The sequence below is a fragment of the Brassica napus genome, chromosome C4 (genome assembly GCF_020379485.1).
Source record: "Brassica napus cultivar Da-Ae chromosome C4, Da-Ae, whole genome shotgun sequence".
NCBI lineage: Eukaryota > Viridiplantae > Streptophyta > Magnoliopsida > Brassicales > Brassicaceae > Brassica > Brassica napus.
Genome location: NC_063447.1, coordinates 55500881 through 55519820, shown reverse-complemented (window position 1 = coordinate 55519820; position 18940 = coordinate 55500881). Strand labels below are relative to the sequence as shown.

Below are 18940 nucleotides of genomic sequence, written 5' to 3'. Positions count from 1 at the left end.
CAAGATGCGGATCTTAACCTAGTACTTATTAATTTGGGTAAAAGATCGACTTTGAAACAAATATTTCGGATGCTGGTCAATTTCAAGAAGGAAGTTTACTAACCTTTTAAAAGTTGAAGAAACTTAGAAATGCTTTTAATAAATTTTCATAATTTTTTTGACAAATTAATCTATCCATAATTTTAAATCTAAAGATACAAAATTTCAAAATCAAATTATTACATATATACTGAGAAAATACAATAAAAATGCGAATATAACAATATTTAAATAAGAAAGCTTTATTCAATTTTTAATTGATTTTCTTTAATAAAGAAATAAATATCTAAATGTATCATTTGGATACACATTCTATTCGATTTTTATTATAGGATTTGATTGGTCTTGGGCTAAAAGCTGTGGATAAATCACGAAAACCAAAGCGATAAACCACATAGCAAACCGGGGTGAACCGGTTCATTTCGGTTAAGTTCAACTTCCCGGTTCAAGCAAACTGGTTCACCCCGCCGTCGTCCTCACTCTTTGACTTTTTCACAGACTTCAAGTTTCTCTCCGAGCGGCGGCAGAAACTTGTCGCAGAAGCGATTCGCATACTCTTTCCAAGACCAAGCGAGATCAGAGAATCCGAAAATGGAGAGCCGGGACGATCTCAACTCCATTCTCCCCTACCTCCCGCTTCTCATCCGTTCATCCTCTCTCTATTGGCCACCGCGCGTGGTGGAAGCCCTTAAAGCCATGTCCGAAGGCCCGTCTCACAGCCGAGTCGACTCAGGAGAAGTTCTATGGCAAGCCATTTCCGATATGAGACAATCACTCTCCCTATCAGCTCGCCTTCTCTCCCCCTCTGCTCCTCAAGGCTACGCCCTCCTCTTCGACGAAGTGAGTGATTTGTTTTTTTACATGCAAAATCGAATTTTCTTGTGATGGGTTTAAGTAGTGGGATTAAAAGGTTTCATCTTTATATACTTGCAGCTGATTCATGGGAGAGAATCAAAGAGATGGTTCGATGAGATTATCCCGGCGTTGGCGAGGTTGCTCCTTCAGCTTCCATCTCTATTGGAAATGCATTTTCAGAAGGCTGATGATGTTGTTAGTGGAGTGAAGACGGGTTTGCGGTTGTTAGCGCCCCAACAAGCTGGCGTAGTTTTCCTCAGCCAGGTATTGATTCAAAGTGCTATTAACTACATGATGTTGCGAGTTTGTTAGATATGAAAGTTTTGTTCTTTTGGTTTTTTGCATAGTTTATTTGTTAGATTTTATTAGGTTAGTGGAACATGTGTTTGGAAGAGTAGTGATCTGGTTTTGTTGAAGATGTAGTGTTAGTCTCTGTGGATTATCTGCTTTCCTTACATGTCCATTGCACTTTCAACTTTGCAGGAGTTAATTGGAGCTCTTCTTGCCTGCGGTTTCTTTTGTTTGTTTCCAGTTTCTAATAGAGGTGCAAAAGACCTTTCAGTCATCAACTTTGATAACTTGTTTGCGTATGTGATCTCTCTCTCTCTCTTTGACTTCTAAACTTTTCCTAACTATTAGGCCTACATTGGTTATAGGTATGGAAGAAATGTGTAATATTTAAAAGTCTGTTTTATTTAGCCTAAGTGATAAGTGATCAAACAAGTTCTTTGAAAGAAAGGAACTTTTGATTTTTATGTCATTAAATAAAGTAAACCATCTAGAGATCCTACATGGGCTTCACTATCCATTGAAAGCTCACTTGTTAAGCTGGCCACCATCTTGTCTTGTGTCCAATTGAGTAAGTCTGTTTGAAGTCTTCAAATTCTTATAGATGCAGTGAGACATCATAGTTTCATTTGCTTTTCAGGAGCCTTTATGAAAGTTACAGTGAAAGTCATGAAAGCAAGATACGGTGTATCATGCATTACTTCGAAAGGGTCTGCTCCTGTATGCCCACTGGGACTGTTTCATTTGAACGCAAGATTCTTCCAGCCGAATACCCCAATTCTTCTACCACTGCTCCTGACGCTGATTTTTGGAGCAAGTCTGACATCTCCCTTTGTGCTTTTAAGGTAATTATAATAAGGTTGTAACATTACTTACTTTTGCGCCAAAATATTTGCAAATGCTTGTAGATTAGATATTCCAACAGCTTTGAATGTTTTAGGTTCACTCTTCTGGGCTGATAGAAGATCAATCTGACAATGCTCTGGAAGTGGACTTCGCAAACAAGTATCTTGGAGGTGGTTCCCTGAATAGGGGGTGCGTACAGGTTTGAGACTCATAATGCATATTCGTTCCTTTTTGGGTATAAAAGACTTCTAAACGGATTCTTCTGCAGGAGGAGATACGCTTCATGATCAACCCTGAATTAATCGCTGGCATGCTTTTCTTGCCTCGCATGGATGACAATGAGGCTATAGAAATAGTTGGTGCAGAAAGATTTTCATGTTACACAGGGTGAGATTTTGTAGTTCTGTAGCATCGTTCTATGTTTACTTGTTAACCTATGTAGATTGATAGTTCTATGGACCAGTAAGCTCGTTGCATGTCAGTCTGTAAAAATCCTGTTTTGGTCACCGCTGAATTATAGTAATGGAAGTGTGCAACTAAACTATATGTTTTATGACGTAGAAATGGTTGGCATCTATATCACCAAGGTTTGAATAATGGTTGATTCTTTATAGTTATTGCCCTTCTTTCTGCTGTAGGTATGCATCTTCGTTTCGGTTTGCTGGTGACTACATTGACAAGAAGACAGTGGATGCTTTCAAAAGGCGAAGAACCAGAATTGTTGCAATAGATGCATTATGTGCCCCGAAGATGAGACACTTTAAAGATATATGCCTTCTGCGGTATGTGAAACCTTCTTTTGGGGATTCATAGGTTCTTTAGATAATCTAAAGTTTGTGTTTATTTGACATTTTGGAGGCTTTTCTACTCTTTGATTCTCTTTACACTTGAAATCTAATGTCTTTTTTTTCCTCTATTTTTGTCTTTTGCAGGGAGATTAACAAGGCTCTATGTGGCTTTTTAATTCAAAGAAAATCTTGGCAGCACCAGAATAAAGGAGACAATGAAATTCAGCTTGCCAGTAACGACGAAGATTCTGGTCTCTTGCATACAGAAACCTCAACGGTTGGAACTTTTGCTACAAATCTGTAGTGCCCTTTTTCATTTGTGGCCTTGTAGGCATTATTTAGGTAAATCTTTTCGAAAGTAAAAGTTTCAGACTCTTTTTGTTTTTGTCTGATGCTGCTGGTACAGTCTCATGGAGCTGCATTGGATGATGCCGAGACAAATAGACAAAAACAAGCTAGCAATTTTGTCAGAGATGTGGAAGGATCCGATTGCATGGATCATGAAGCTGTTGGTGTGGCGACTGGGAATTGGGGGTGTGGGGTTTTTGGAGGAGACCCAGAACTAAAGGCTATGATCCAATGGCTTGCTGCCTCCCGGGTACCATTTCTCATCATAGTTATTACTTCTCTCTAAGACCATGAACTTAGTGTGTGTTTTTTGACTTGAAGACGCACCCCTCGTCAGTTTTGAGTCCTGACTAATACTTTCTAGAATTAAACTCAGATTTTTGGTTTGGAAGATGAGATATATATATAAATAAAATTGATTATTTGTTCACAGCAATTTAATTATATATTTAATAGTTACTGACTTTTAATAATTTAATATATATTTATTATTTTATAATATGTAAAAATATTTAATACATAAAATAATTTATATATATAATGTTGATCCCGCGCAAGATGCGGATCTTAACCTAGTACTTATTAATTTGGGTAAAAGATCGACTTTGAAACAAATATTTCGGATGCTGGTCAATTTCAAGAAGGAAGTTTACTAACCTTTTAAAAGTTGAAGAAACTTAGAAATGCTTTTAATAAATTTTCATAATTTTTTTGACAAATTAATCTATCCATAATTTTAAATCTAAAGATACAAAATTTCAAAATCAAATTATTACATATATACTGAGAAAATACAATAAAAATGCGAATATAACAATATTTAAATAAGAAAGCTTTATTCAATTTTTAATTGATTTTCTTTAATAAAGAAATAAATATCTAAATGTATCATTTGGATACACATTCTATTCGATTTTTATTATAGGATTTGATTGGTCTTGGGCTAAAAGCTGTGGATAAATCACGAAAACCAAAGCGATAAACCACATAGCAAACCGGGGTGAACCGGTTCATTTCGGTTAAGTTCAACTTCCCGGTTCAAGCAAACTGGTTCACCCCGCCGTCGTCCTCACTCTTTGACTTTTTCACAGACTTCAAGTTTCTCTCCGAGCGGCGGCAGAAACTTGTCGCAGAAGCGATTCGCATACTCTTTCCAAGACCAAGCGAGATCAGAGAATCCGAAAATGGAGAGCCGGGACGATCTCAACTCCATTCTCCCCTACCTCCCGCTTCTCATCCGTTCATCCTCTCTCTATTGGCCACCGCGCGTGGTGGAAGCCCTTAAAGCCATGTCCGAAGGCCCGTCTCACAGCCGAGTCGACTCAGGAGAAGTTCTATGGCAAGCCATTTCCGATATGAGACAATCACTCTCCCTATCAGCTCGCCTTCTCTCCCCCTCTGCTCCTCAAGGCTACGCCCTCCTCTTCGACGAAGTGAGTGATTTGTTTTTTTACATGCAAAATCGAATTTTCTTGTGATGGGTTTAAGTAGTGGGATTAAAAGGTTTCATCTTTATATACTTGCAGCTGATTCATGGGAGAGAATCAAAGAGATGGTTCGATGAGATTATCCCGGCGTTGGCGAGGTTGCTCCTTCAGCTTCCATCTCTATTGGAAATGCATTTTCAGAAGGCTGATGATGTTGTTAGTGGAGTGAAGACGGGTTTGCGGTTGTTAGCGCCCCAACAAGCTGGCGTAGTTTTCCTCAGCCAGGTATTGATTCAAAGTGCTATTAACTACATGATGTTGCGAGTTTGTTAGATATGAAAGTTTTGTTCTTTTGGTTTTTTGCATAGTTTATTTGTTAGATTTTATTAGGTTAGTGGAACATGTGTTTGGAAGAGTAGTGATCTGGTTTTGTTGAAGATGTAGTGTTAGTCTCTGTGGATTATCTGCTTTCCTTACATGTCCATTGCACTTTCAACTTTGCAGGAGTTAATTGGAGCTCTTCTTGCCTGCGGTTTCTTTTGTTTGTTTCCAGTTTCTAATAGAGGTGCAAAAGACCTTTCAGTCATCAACTTTGATAACTTGTTTGCGTATGTGATCTCTCTCTCTCTCTTTGACTTCTAAACTTTTCCTAACTATTAGGCCTACATTGGTTATAGGTATGGAAGAAATGTGTAATATTTAAAAGTCTGTTTTATTTAGCCTAAGTGATAAGTGATCAAACAAGTTCTTTGAAAGAAAGGAACTTTTGATTTTTATGTCATTAAATAAAGTAAACCATCTAGAGATCCTACATGGGCTTCACTATCCATTGAAAGCTCACTTGTTAAGCTGGCCACCATCTTGTCTTGTGTCCAATTGAGTAAGTCTGTTTGAAGTCTTCAAATTCTTATAGATGCAGTGAGACATCATAGTTTCATTTGCTTTTCAGGAGCCTTTATGAAAGTTACAGTGAAAGTCATGAAAGCAAGATACGGTGTATCATGCATTACTTCGAAAGGGTCTGCTCCTGTATGCCCACTGGGACTGTTTCATTTGAACGCAAGATTCTTCCAGCCGAATACCCCAATTCTTCTACCACTGCTCCTGACGCTGATTTTTGGAGCAAGTCTGACATCTCCCTTTGTGCTTTTAAGGTAATTATAATAAGGTTGTAACATTACTTACTTTTGCGCCAAAATATTTGCAAATGCTTGTAGATTAGATATTCCAACAGCTTTGAATGTTTTAGGTTCACTCTTCTGGGCTGATAGAAGATCAATCTGACAATGCTCTGGAAGTGGACTTCGCAAACAAGTATCTTGGAGGTGGTTCCCTGAATAGGGGGTGCGTACAGGTTTGAGACTCATAATGCATATTCGTTCCTTTTTGGGTATAAAAGACTTCTAAACGGATTCTTCTGCAGGAGGAGATACGCTTCATGATCAACCCTGAATTAATCGCTGGCATGCTTTTCTTGCCTCGCATGGATGACAATGAGGCTATAGAAATAGTTGGTGCAGAAAGATTTTCATGTTACACAGGGTGAGATTTTGTAGTTCTGTAGCATCGTTCTATGTTTACTTGTTAACCTATGTAGATTGATAGTTCTATGGACCAGTAAGCTCGTTGCATGTCAGTCTGTAAAAATCCTGTTTTGGTCACCGCTGAATTATAGTAATGGAAGTGTGCAACTAAACTATATGTTTTATGACGTAGAAATGGTTGGCATCTATATCACCAAGGTTTGAATAATGGTTGATTCTTTATAGTTATTGCCCTTCTTTCTGCTGTAGGTATGCATCTTCGTTTCGGTTTGCTGGTGACTACATTGACAAGAAGACAGTGGATGCTTTCAAAAGGCGAAGAACCAGAATTGTTGCAATAGATGCATTATGTGCCCCGAAGATGAGACACTTTAAAGATATATGCCTTCTGCGGTATGTGAAACCTTCTTTTGGGGATTCATAGGTTCTTTAGATAATCTAAAGTTTGTGTTTATTTGACATTTTGGAGGCTTTTCTACTCTTTGATTCTCTTTACACTTGAAATCTAATGTCTTTTTTTTCCTCTATTTTTGTCTTTTGCAGGGAGATTAACAAGGCTCTATGTGGCTTTTTAATTCAAAGAAAATCTTGGCAGCACCAGAATAAAGGAGACAATGAAATTCAGCTTGCCAGTAACGACGAAGATTCTGGTCTCTTGCATACAGAAACCTCAACGGTTGGAACTTTTGCTACAAATCTGTAGTGCCCTTTTTCATTTGTGGCCTTGTAGGCATTATTTAGGTAAATCTTTTCGAAAGTAAAAGTTTCAGACTCTTTTTGTTTTTGTCTGATGCTGCTGGTACAGTCTCATGGAGCTGCATTGGATGATGCCGAGACAAATAGACAAAAACAAGCTAGCAATTTTGTCAGAGATGTGGAAGGATCCGATTGCATGGATCATGAAGCTGTTGGTGTGGCGACTGGGAATTGGGGGTGTGGGGTTTTTGGAGGAGACCCAGAACTAAAGGCTATGATCCAATGGCTTGCTGCCTCCCGGGTACCATTTCTCATCATAGTTATTACTTCTCTCTAAGACCATGAACTTAGTGTGTGTTTTTTGACTTGAAGACGCACCCCTCGTCAGTTTTGAGTCCTGACTAATACTTTCTAGAATTAAACTCAGATTTTTGGTTTGGAAGATGAGATATATAGCGGTTTTCATTTGATGCCTGTTTCTTGACTTGGTCATGTCTACTTTCCAGGCGCGGAGACCATTTATATCATACTATACTTTTGGAGCGCAGGCCCTCGAAAACCTAGATCAGGTAACCTCTCTTGCTCTTTAAAACTCCACAAATCTAAATCCTCTTTTTCATATTCTTCTTTTCCTCCTCTACTTTCAGAGCTGATATTTACTAAGAATTGGGTCTGTAGTAAGCGGAATGGAGTATCTAGTGTATAGGACTGTTTAGGCCGTGTGTGTACTTACAACTAATATATCATCTTGCAAGGGCAGGTGACCAAGTGGATCCTTTCCCATGATTGGACCGTTGGAGATCTCTGGAACATGATGCTAGAATATTCTGCTCAAAGGCTGTACAAGCAAACACATCTTGGCTTCTTCTCTTGGCTACTTCCATCTCTATGTAGCAACAATGAGGCCATCTAGCCGTCTTGACTCTCTGCAAATTCGCCTTGATCAAGTCGATTGCCGCATTTCAAACTGTACCTAAGCGTTTTCCCACACAGATATGTAAAAGTGATTATTTTCAACTAAGTTGTATTATCACTAGTCTGATCATCAAGCATCATTCATTAAGTGCAGTAGTCATGCTGCTGTATGGTGGTACTGGTCAATTGTTTGAATCACTCTTAATATTTGAATGAAACAACTTCTTTTGTCTTGTTATATGCTGAAATTTCCCGGTTACACAAACATTTGTTGACAGAGTAAATGAATGTAGACTGAGTCTCTGAGTAAAACCTGTTCTTGTTTGACTTTGTTGCCGTCTGTTATAAAGAGATAAAAGTAGATATATATATATACAACCTCAGATAATTATTTCTTCTCCTTTAGTCCATTCCATACTTTTATCTTCTGCTTTGTAAATGTCTTTCTGGAAATTTGGAAAGGCGAAAAGGATGGAGAAGAAGGAATATCTTGGGTCGTTTCTTAAGTATTTGCCTCTTGTGGCTCAGTCTTCATCTCTAGCCTGGCCACCTTCTGTTGAGCAAGAGCTCCAAACAATCTCCGAGGGACCGACCAAGTCTATGGTCAACTCTGGCGAGGTTCTTGCCTCGCATATCACGAACATGCGCAAGTCCCTCTCCTTGGATGCATGTGATCTCTCACCTAATCCATTACTACAAGGGTATGCTACTTTCTTTGACAAGGTAACAATTCTTATTATCTTTTCATCTATCCTCTTGTTTTTATTTTGTTTCTTAATTCATTGTCTCATTAAGAAATGGCATGGCCTCACAAAAGATTGTTTTCTTGTGATGCAGAAAATTTCCAGAGAAGAATCAGCTAAGTTTTTTGGTGAGGTGGTTCCTGCGTTGTGCGGATTACTTCTCCAGTTACCTTCAATGTTAGAAACGCATTATCAGAATGCAGACCATGTTCTTGATGGAGTTACATCCGGCCTTCGCCTATTAGCCCCTCAAGAAGCTGGCGTCGTGTTTCTTAGCCAGGAGTTGATTGCAGCTCTTCTTGCATGTTCCTTCTTTTGTTTGTTTCCTGAAGCTGACAGACGCTCAAAGCATCTTCAAAGCATCAACTTTGATGATTTGATTTGGTATGTTGGCTCCTTTCTTATCCTTACAAGTCACAACTATACACTGCCTGGAAGTAACAAATCCTACTTTTGTTTTTTTTTAAAGGTTTCCGTTTATGAGTTACTGCTCGAAGCGGGAAAACAAAATAAGATGTCTTCTCCATTACTTTGAAAGAGTATGTCAATGTATGCCCACCGGCTTTGTTTCATTTGAGAGGAAAGTTCTTCCGCGAGGACACAAACATAATCCTCACTATGTTTCTTATCCTGACGCTGAGTACTGGGCCAAATCCACCACCCCGCTTTGCTCCGTTGAGGTAACATCGAAACACTAGTTGAATTCATTTCTTTTAGACGATTTTGTAAGTATGCTTTAGTTTAGGCTTGCGGGTTCGGGTAGTTCCGTTCGACCAAAATCTTGCCAAATTGAACCTGAAAAAGTTCAGTTCTGTTCGGTTTTTAATTTTTTACCGAAACTAACCGAAGTTTTTGGTTTCCATTATATTTTGGTTAAAAACTCAGTTAGATTTGGGTAATTCTGGTTAGTTTAGTTAAAAACTCAGCTAGTTTGGTTATTTCGATTCGAAATTTTGGTTAATTCGGTTAGTTTGGTTCAAAATTTGGCTAACAAAATTTTTCTTTTATGAAAAATCGAAATTACCAAATCAAAAACCAAGTTTTTTAAACCTGCCGAATCAAACCGAACTAACCAAAATTTTGGTTCAGTTCGGTTCAAAGTTCCAGCCTACTTTAGTATATCATCCTTTTAATCCATTTTTTTACTGGAGTAGATTCATACCTCAGGAGCTATAGAAGATCAACCTGGTGAAGCTCTTGAAGTGGATTTTGCAGATGAGTATATTGGAGGCCTTACTCTGAGTTATGATACTCTACAGGTATATGACTTGTTACCTCCCTTCTTTCTCCATTTCTCTGCAAACGCTACCATCTTATGAACATGTCAAAACGTCTTCCTGTGTAGGAAGAAATAAGGTTTGTGATTAATCCAGAACTTATAGCCGGGATGATCTTCTTGCCACGTATGGATGTAAATGAAGCTATTGAGATTGTTGGTGTTGAAAGATTTTCACGTTACACAGGGTAAGTACCCACCAGTGAACTTAAGTAGATGCTAAGCTTATTAATAGTCTTCATCTAACACATGGTGGCACCATTTAGGTATGGACCTTCGTTCCAATACGCTGGCGATTACACAGACGAGAAAGACTTTGACGCTTTCAAGAGGAGAAAGACAAGAGTCATAGCGATAGATGCACTTCCCAACCCAGGAAGTACACAGTACAAACCTGAGCGCCTACTTCGGTAATCAAAACTTGCCTCTTAGGTCCTTTCTTTTCATCTAGTTTAAGGTTTGTAAATTTCTCAGTTACTCCTGTTTGGTCTATAGAGAGATTAACAAGGCCTTTAGCGGATACTTGCATCAATGTAAACATCAAGCTGGTCCTCCTCCATCGTCAGCTGTAGAAAGCTCAAAAAGATGGTGTATGGATGATCATGAAGAGAAGATTGGTGTAGCTACAGGGAACTGGGGTTGCGGTGTGTTTGGAGGCGATCCAGAAGTAAAGATCATGCTTCAGTGGCTTGCCATTTCACAGGTACGCTTCATTGCTTCTCTTGTAAAAAACAGTTATCATTCTATAACACTCTCAATCTACTTTCTCCAGTCTGGAAGACCATTCATGTCATACTACACATTTGGACTTCAAGCCTTGCAAAATGTCAATCAGGTTATTAGAATCCTAACTCATTGAAACTACATCACTATCTCAAGACCTTAAGAAAGCATGTTATATATACAGTATAAGCTTTTCAGGTGATTGAAAGGATTGGTCTGCAAGAAATGAAGGTAGGAGAGCTTTGGAGTAAGCTAGTGGAGTATTCTGCAGAGAGGTTAAGCAGAAGCACAAGGCTTGGCTTCTTCTCTTGGTTCATGGCCTCACTCTCTGCCACCAATTGAGTAGAAGCTACATCTTCTTTTCTTAATACTATGAGATCACATTTCTCTTATCTGTTTTATGACAATCTTAAGTCTGTTTATTTGTTGTTTCTTTGCTGCATTGTATTTGCGTGGATTATATCTTTCCTTTGTGTAAATAATTGGTTTATCCTGGTTAAAGCATTTACTCAACCACATAGTTAAACCATATTGAAACGCAAATCACCAACAATAAGGAAAAAAGAATAACCAAAAAATTCATTTGAATGAGCTGACTTGGTTTAACCTAGATTCATCGCTCCCATAAGCATCGATGGGAGCGATGAATCTAGGTTAAACCAAGTGTCTGAAGTGAAAAATGGTGGAAACTGTGAGGATGAACCCATAAAAGTGCCTGGAGACCCTTGCAATAGTGATAGACTATGTGACTTGAAATCAGAGAAGGTATTCGAAGTAGACAATGTCAAAGGAAAAGAACACATAAACTGTTGGAGTTGGCTCTTCATCTGCTTCAGTCTCTCCCATTACCACGTGGAAAATTAAGGTTTGAGAGATGGGGAAGAAGGCTCAAAAATCTAGAAAGGAGTTGTTCATCACAAATACATCAGCAGGCAAAAATGATGGCGCGGTAATTGTGGCAGAATACTCTTGTTGTTTCTTTTGTATTTAGCTCCTGAGGTTTATCAGTGATTGAAAATCTAATCCTCTGGGTAATCTGAAATCAGGAAACAACTTGCTTGATCCGTAAGTAACAAAAGATTTTGAAACCGTTTCAGGTCATAGTGAACATCATCAATTCTGTTCCACGTCTTTATAACAATCCCCAGCTGATCTCATTGTGTTTTAATGAGTGAAACTGGAAGAAAATGAGTAATCTGCTCTTCCTAAGTGTTACTGGAGAAGATATGAAGGAAAGGTTCATATGCTGACAACAATCATGAATATTTCACCACATCTAATGTGACTGCGTTGGCTTTCATTACCCGTATAAGATCAAAGTTGGTATGTCATATAGCAAGCTGCCGAAGCTCTGAAAAGGAAAGTCTTGTTTTATATATCAACCAAATTTCAAATCTTTATTGAATTCAAAGCAGAGCTCGAGTCTTTCAAAGCTTGAAGGTCCGCACAGTAAAAAAGTTTAGCTTCCTACAAGACTTAAAGAACCAAACATTTTTTAAAATTTTTAGAAGGGTCTTAACTTTCTCTTTTTGGACAATTATGTATAATTCAAACAGTAGAAGTACTTTATTTAATCCAATATACAAGGCATAAGCTCTGAAATTATCGAGAAGAAAATTTAAGACTATATTTTTTAAGCTTCTTCTCTCATTAGTCATAAAACTTGTTTATTTTACTATGTCTTTCCAGTAAAAATGCAGTATGAATTGTGTGGTTTTGTTCCCTCAAATTGTCTTAAACTTTTTCTGTGAGTAACGCAAACAGTTTACTACAATGGGTTTTTGATGTTGGATGGTCAAGGTTGAAAGAAGCCAGGAGATTTCCCCGGGAAAACGGCTTATTCATGCCCCCACTATGAAGCCAGAGAAAATACATATCCAAACAATATTAATGTGCCACAAAACATTCCTAAACTAAATAAGAATTTGAATTGCGTACCTAAACTCATAATAAATAGCTAAAACATGTCTATATCCGGTTATATGATGATTTGGACTATTTTTTTTAAATTTTTTGTAGTTTAGTCCCTATAATTCTATTTTTTGTTAATATACCTTAAACAATTTAAATAATCAAATTTATCGTATTTATAATTTTAATTTGAAAAGTACAATTTTTTTTACCAGATTTTAATTAAATTTAAATAATAAATTTAATTATTTATCAGAAATTTAGATAGTTATCATATACAATATATTAATTAATTTAGTTATCAAACTATGTTATCTACCTTATTAAAACATGAGAATTAATTATAAATAATCTTACTCATATGTAATATTTACAAGAAATACCACTCAATTTATATTTATATAAATTTTTTTTACAAATATAGTCATTCAAATTTTAATCAACATAACTAAAAATACTCTTTAGAAATTTGATTTTACAGTAGATATCTTTAATAATATCACTCTTACTTAATAAAAAGAAAAGAATGGCTAGTTAACCACTAGACCATATTACATTATTTTTATTTTGCTACAAAACTAGTATGTAATATTAATAATACACAAAAAGTTTACAAAACTATTTCCCGATTAATTCTCGTATAATTACCAAATAATTGATTCGGCGCTAGGTTAGAGTCAAGCGCACACATTATGCATAGTGTATTGGTTTTGATAACTACAAACAAAAATTACAAAATTTTAATTTTATTTATATTATATATATCACGCAAGCATATAATAAGATTTGCAACTAAAATAACCTAAGAAAATATAAAAAATATTTTATAAACTTTAAGAACTAGTGAGATTAAATTAGGCTTTAAATTATGATACTGTTTTTATGTTGTTTTCTATTTATTTAAATATTTTTTGTATCAAATATTTCAATATGAAATAATAATAATATATTTATATTAGTAAATCTATTTTATTTGATAAAAAATATTTCTATTTTATATATCACCATATATTAAAATTTATTTCCAATTTTGAAATTATAAATAAGGCCAATTTGATGATTTTAATTATTTGTGGCACTTTACAAACAAATAAAATGACAAAAACTAAAAGATAATAATTTTAAAAAATAAATCAATACATTTTAAAATGGACTGACACGTGTCAGTTACGAAACATGTTTTACCTATTTATTATGAGTTTAGGTATGCAATTCAAATTCCTATTTAGTTTAGGAATATTTTGGCACGTTAATATTGTTTGGGTATTTATTTTCGCTAACTTCGTAGTGCGAGCATGAAAAAAGCTGTTATCCCATATTTCCCCTTCACATGAGATATAAGACAATCGAAGATCTCAATTATGATGGTCATGACCATTTTGTCACTGTGAGACTGTGAGTCACCTGTTACCAATTAACACCACCTCTTCGTAACGCGAAAGGTTATCCTAATTTCTAATATACAGATAGAGTTTGCGTGTGATTTGTTTTCTAGTTATGAACTTGAGATAATATTTAGATAGTGTTTGTGTGTGCATTTTTCTTTAGATTGTAGGTGATGTGTTCCGGTCTACATAATTATATTAACTCAGGGAAGAGGTCAACATTTTTCTCCTCTCATGAGGAGACTGACTTGGTTATTGAATCGAAACCAAAGATACAAAAAGCTCGACTGAAAAAAGCAAAGAAACTTCATCTCCAGAGACAACTTTGTATATCTGATCTGTGCAATTTCCTTGTTACCCTAGTCTCATGGCTTCCTCCTCTTCTTCTTCTTCTTTACCTCAAACCTGGAGATACCGTGTCTTCACGAGCTTCCACGGCCCGGACGTCCGTAAAACGCTGCTCAGTCATGTACGCAAACAGTTTAGTTGCAATGGGATTTCGATGTTCGATGATCAGTGGATCGAGAGAAGCCAAACCATTGCTCCTGCACTCACACAAGCGATTAGAGAATCCAGGATCTCCATCGTGGTGCTCTCGAAGAACTATGCTTCTTCCAGCTGGTGTTTGGATGAGCTGGTCGAGATTCTCAAGTGCAAGGAAAGTATGGGACAAATTGTGATGACTGTCTTTTACGGAGTAGATCCATCTCATGTTCGGAACCAGACCAGAGATTTTGGGATTGCTTTCGATGAAGCTTGTGAAGGGAAAACAGAGGAGAAGATGCGAATATGGAGACAGGCTTTGACCAATGTGGGAAACATAGCTGGAGAACACTTTCTAAACTGGTTTGTTTCAATTAAGTTTGGATTTTATATTACTGTTTGGGGCATTTTCCTTGTGAAATTTCACATGGTGATTTCTCTACGTTGTTAGGGACAATGAATCGATGATGATTGAAAAGATTGCTAGAGATGTTTCACACAAACTAAACACTAGAATCTCTAGAGACTTTGAAGACATGGTGGGTATTGAAACACATTTGAAGAAGATGCAGTCTTCGTTACATTTAGATGATGATGATGAGGACGAAGCTATGATAGTTGGAATCTGTGGCCCTACAGGCATTGGCAAGACTACCATTGCCAGAGCTTTGCATAGCCGATTCTCTAGCAGTTTCCAGCTTACTTGTTTTATGGAGAATATTAGGGGAAGCTGTAACAGTGGCCTTGACGAGTATGGATTGAAGATGCATCTGCAAGGAAACCTTCTTTCAAAGATTTTGAACCAAAATAGTATGAAACTATACCATTTAGGTGCGATACAGGAAAGACTATGCGACCTAAAAGTGCTTATTGTTCTTGATGATGTGGACGACCTGAAGAAACTTGAGGCTCTGGCTGATGAAACTAGGTGGTTTGGTCCTGGAAGCAGGATTATCGTAACCACAGAAGACCAAGAGATTTTGGAGCAACATGGTATCAGCAATACATACCATGTGGATTTTCCAACTAGAGAAGAAGCTCGTCAGATCTTCAGTAGATTTGCTTTTAGACAGAGCTATCCGCCCTATAATTTTGGAAGACTTGTGGAAAGAGTAACAAAGCTTTGCAGCAACCTTCCATTGGGTCTCCGTGTCATGGGTTCATCTTTGCGCGGAAAGAAAGAAAATGAGTGGGAAGTTATTCTGAATAGGCTAGAAAATAGCCTTTGTCAAGATATCGAGAGAGTACTCAAAGTTGGATACGACAATTTACATGAGAATGATCAATCTTTATTTCTTCACATTGCATGCTTTTTCAACTTGGAGCAGGACGATTATGTGATGGCCATGCTCTCTGAGGGTAACTTAGGGTTAAAAACCCTGGCGTATAAATCTCTAATAGAAATATCCACCCAAGGAAAAGTAGTGATGCACAAGTTACTACAACAAATGGGTTCACAAGTTGTTCAAAGACAAGAGCCTTGGAAACGCCAAATCTTAATTGATGCTCATGAGATTTGTGATGTCCTGGAAACTGATTCGGTAATTTCTTTTTCTATATTTGATAATCCTTTAAACTGGATAATTTGGCAAAGACCCTCCTCATATGATCATATATCTTACAAATCTCAAGAAGATGAATCTGAACGGGTCCAAGCATCTGAAGGAATTCCCGGATCTTTCAAATGCTACGAATCTTGAGGATTTGGTTCTGGATAACTGCGAAAGTTGCTCTGTTGGAAGTCTTCATAAATTAAAGTATTTGTTTATGGCAAACTGTTTGAATCTACAACATGGTCCGACTCACTGTAATTTGGCATCTCTTAAAATTTTCAAGCTGATAGGAAGCCGGAACTTGAGGAAAATTCCAGATCTTTCCACCAACATCACTACACTCCTAGTCATGGAAACAATGTTGGAAGAAGTGCCTGACTCATTTAGGCATTGGTCTCGCCTTAGGCGTCTCTGTATATATAGCTGGGTGCCAACTCTTGAGAAAATTCCAGAGTTCATCAAATACCTTCATGGGTTAAAAGTGCTTCAGTTACGAAACTTGCATCGCTGCCAGAGCTCCCTGGCTCGCTCACAAGTCTAATGGTAGCCTCTTCTGTATTGCTGGAGACGGTATCCTTCTCTTTTGACTCTACAATTGAGATTCTCTGTTTCCCCAACTGCTTCAAATTAGGCAGAGAAGCAAGCAGAGTAATTACGACGATTGCATTGCCTACCTGGAAGCAAAATACCTGTGGAGTTTGATCACCGAGCTGTAGGAAACTCCCTGATCATTCGTTCAGATTTCAAAAGATTTAGGATTTGTGTCGTAATTTCCCTTAAGGAGAAGATGGAAAAAGATTTTCCCGAGTTATTGTGTCGCATAGGCATAAACGATTGCTACGCTGAGAAGCTCATACCCGAGGGTGTCCAAAGAATAGAAACAGAGCATATGCTTATATCTTCCTTCGACTTGCTTGACAAAGACGGGTGGCTTCGTTTGAATTCAGCGCCACGTCTCAGAACCTCGAAATTATTGAATGTGGTGTCCAGATCTTGGTAGACAAAACCGACTGAAACAGAAGCTATTAGATCAAGAACACTCCAGTAACTCGCGAGGAACATCAAAAGCTGTTCGACAGCAGCAGGCAAGATGATGACAATGCTGTTGTTTGCAGAATGCTCAGCTGGTTGTCTCTTGCTCCTTTAGCTTTTAGAGGTTTCTTAGTCATTGAAAATCAAATTCTCTTTGGTGATCTGAAGTTTGGAAACTCTTTCGGATCATAACCAATGGATTTTAGAGTTGATTGTTGGATCTGGCTCCTCCTCTGTTTTGAATCTCTCCGATTTCCTTAGAAGCACTGCAAGCTTGTTTTGGAGAAGAAGACAGATATAATCAAGCTAGAACGTGTTCTTTGTTTGACTTTGTTGCCGTCTGTTATAAAGAGATAAAAGTAGATTATTTTTTTTTTTGAAACACAACTTCATTAAATTTAGTGACCAATGTTTGGTGGTGCCATAATGGCAAGTTCATCTAGTAAGCTATGTTTTGCTAAGCTATCGGCTATTACATTCCTCTCACGAGGGATCCATACAAAAGAGATGCAATTAAAAGAGGCGGCAAGCTCAATGATGTCCGCTACAACACCATAGAGTTCCGCGCTGGAGGTCTCCGAGTTCAGAGATTTGATAAGGGTTGTCGAGTCCGATTCACACCTCACCTTCGAGATACCAAGTTCCTTACACTTCAAGACGGCTTCTCTCATTGCCAGTCCCTCCGCCATGAGAGGAGATCGAACGTGGTGTGCTGGGGCAGAATATGAAGCATTGAGTTCTGCGTCATCGACGGTCCAACCGAGTCCGGCAAGCTGTTTGTCCTCTTTCCAGGCCGCATCAGATTTAACAATAGCTGTATCTGCAGTAGGATACAGAGGCGGAGCTCTGGGTTTCCCTGAAGCTATCTTTAGTTGGCACTGGGTCCACTCACGCGCCGCTGCTACCGCTTTGGAGACGACTTCATCTGAGGAGCAGCGTCAGTCATTAAAGACCAAGTTGTTCCTAGCTAGCCACAATTGCCGGAGGATCCACGGGGCCAGAGGGCCCTCTCCAACCCCCGTAGGAGGAAGGGATTTACGTTGACAAAAGCTTTCCCATAACGACCTTAAATCTAGTGATCCGCTAATCTCAATTCCGGGAGACACCGGAACGCATTTCCAAACCTGTTGGCTGAAGCTGCAATGGAGAAAAAGATGATCTATAGATTCAGGTAAGCCGCAGCTTTTGCACTTTCCATCGATCTTAATCTGTCTTGCTCTGAGCTGTTCTCCCACCGGCAAAGCCCCATGAAAAATTTTCCATAGGAAAAGCTTTATTTTGGGCGCGGTGTGTAGGTTCCACACGTTCTTCTTCCAGTCAAACGGGGTGGGGTTCATATCCGGTGGATTTATACTCGCGATTCTGGAGCTTACAGCCGCATACCCCGATTTAGTAGAGTACTCTCCTGACTCGTTTTTCGGCCAAATTGGCTTGTCCGGGGTGCCTGTTAAGCTTGGTTTGATCGTCAGGATGGACTTTTCTTCGAAGGGGAGAACCTGTCGTATTCTTTCCACATCCCAATCATTTTTCTCTGGGAGAAAGAGGTCTGAGACAGTTAAGTTCTGGTACTGTTCTGGAGCAGGGCCCATAGGTCGTTGCTGGTTTGAGAGATTTAGCCATGGAGCCTCCCAAATGTTCAAGCTGGAGCCGTTTCCTACCGCCCATCCTGCATCGTTGATGATAACGTCTCTTCCCACCAATATGCTGCGCCACCCGTGGGAGCATGAGGCTCGTGTTGGGCAGGTAAGGAAGCTCTCTGTATTACAGTACTTTCCCATGAGAATACGCGCTAGTAGCCCTTCCGGGTTGTTCATGATCCGCCAACTAAGCTTTGCAAGGTATGCATCGTTCACACTCTGTATATCACGAAAATCCAAACCGCCTTGCTCTTTAGGTAGAGCCATCTTTGCCCAGGCTACCCAAGCCATTTTGCGGGTTCCGGCCTGTCTGTCCCACCAGAATCGTGAAAGCTCAGACTGTATACGTTTACACAGTGATACCGGGAGCTTGAAGCACGTCATTGAGTAAGATGGTATAGGGGACAGAACACTCTTCAGCATGATCATCTTCCCAGCCGAGGATAGATAT

The 18940-nt window shown here is 38.4% G+C and overlaps 3 protein-coding genes across 3 annotated transcripts; all 3 read left to right on the top strand.

Moving 5' to 3' along the window:
- The first annotated feature begins 365 nt into the window (after positions 1-365).
- LOC106397052 (poly(ADP-ribose) glycohydrolase 1-like) lies at positions 366-7984 on the top strand. Its single transcript, XM_013837594.3, has 20 exons — positions 366-879; positions 973-1158; positions 1378-1481; positions 1823-2027; positions 2123-2227; positions 2297-2415; positions 2667-2810; positions 2961-3093; positions 3223-3414; positions 4256-4597; positions 4691-4876; positions 5096-5199; positions 5541-5745; positions 5841-5945; positions 6015-6133; positions 6385-6528; positions 6679-6811; positions 6941-7132; positions 7338-7400; positions 7592-7984. Exons 1-20 carry the CDS (start codon positions 631-633, stop codon positions 7742-7744), a joined length of 3183 nt encoding a protein of 1060 aa, XP_013693048.2. The 5' UTR covers positions 366-630; the 3' UTR covers positions 7745-7984.
- A 144-nt stretch (positions 7985-8128) lies between these two features.
- LOC106446992 (probable poly(ADP-ribose) glycohydrolase 2) lies at positions 8129-10989 on the top strand. The gene is made up of 9 exons (XM_013888831.3): positions 8129-8469; positions 8584-8873; positions 8959-9169; positions 9644-9748; positions 9835-9953; positions 10032-10175; positions 10261-10468; positions 10538-10600; positions 10687-10989. The coding sequence occupies exons 1-9, from the start codon at positions 8185-8187 to the stop codon at positions 10828-10830; spliced, it is 1569 nt and encodes a 522-aa protein (XP_013744285.2). The 5' UTR covers positions 8129-8184; the 3' UTR covers positions 10831-10989.
- Positions 10990-13765: 2776 nt separating this feature from the next.
- Positions 13766-17313, top strand: LOC125585096 (disease resistance protein RML1A-like). The gene is made up of 2 exons (XM_048753524.1): positions 13766-14630; positions 14719-17313. The coding sequence occupies exons 1-2, from the start codon at positions 14152-14154 to the stop codon at positions 15965-15967; spliced, it is 1728 nt and encodes a 575-aa protein (XP_048609481.1). The 5' UTR covers positions 13766-14151; the 3' UTR covers positions 15968-17313.
- The last annotated feature ends 1627 nt before the right edge of the window (positions 17314-18940 follow it).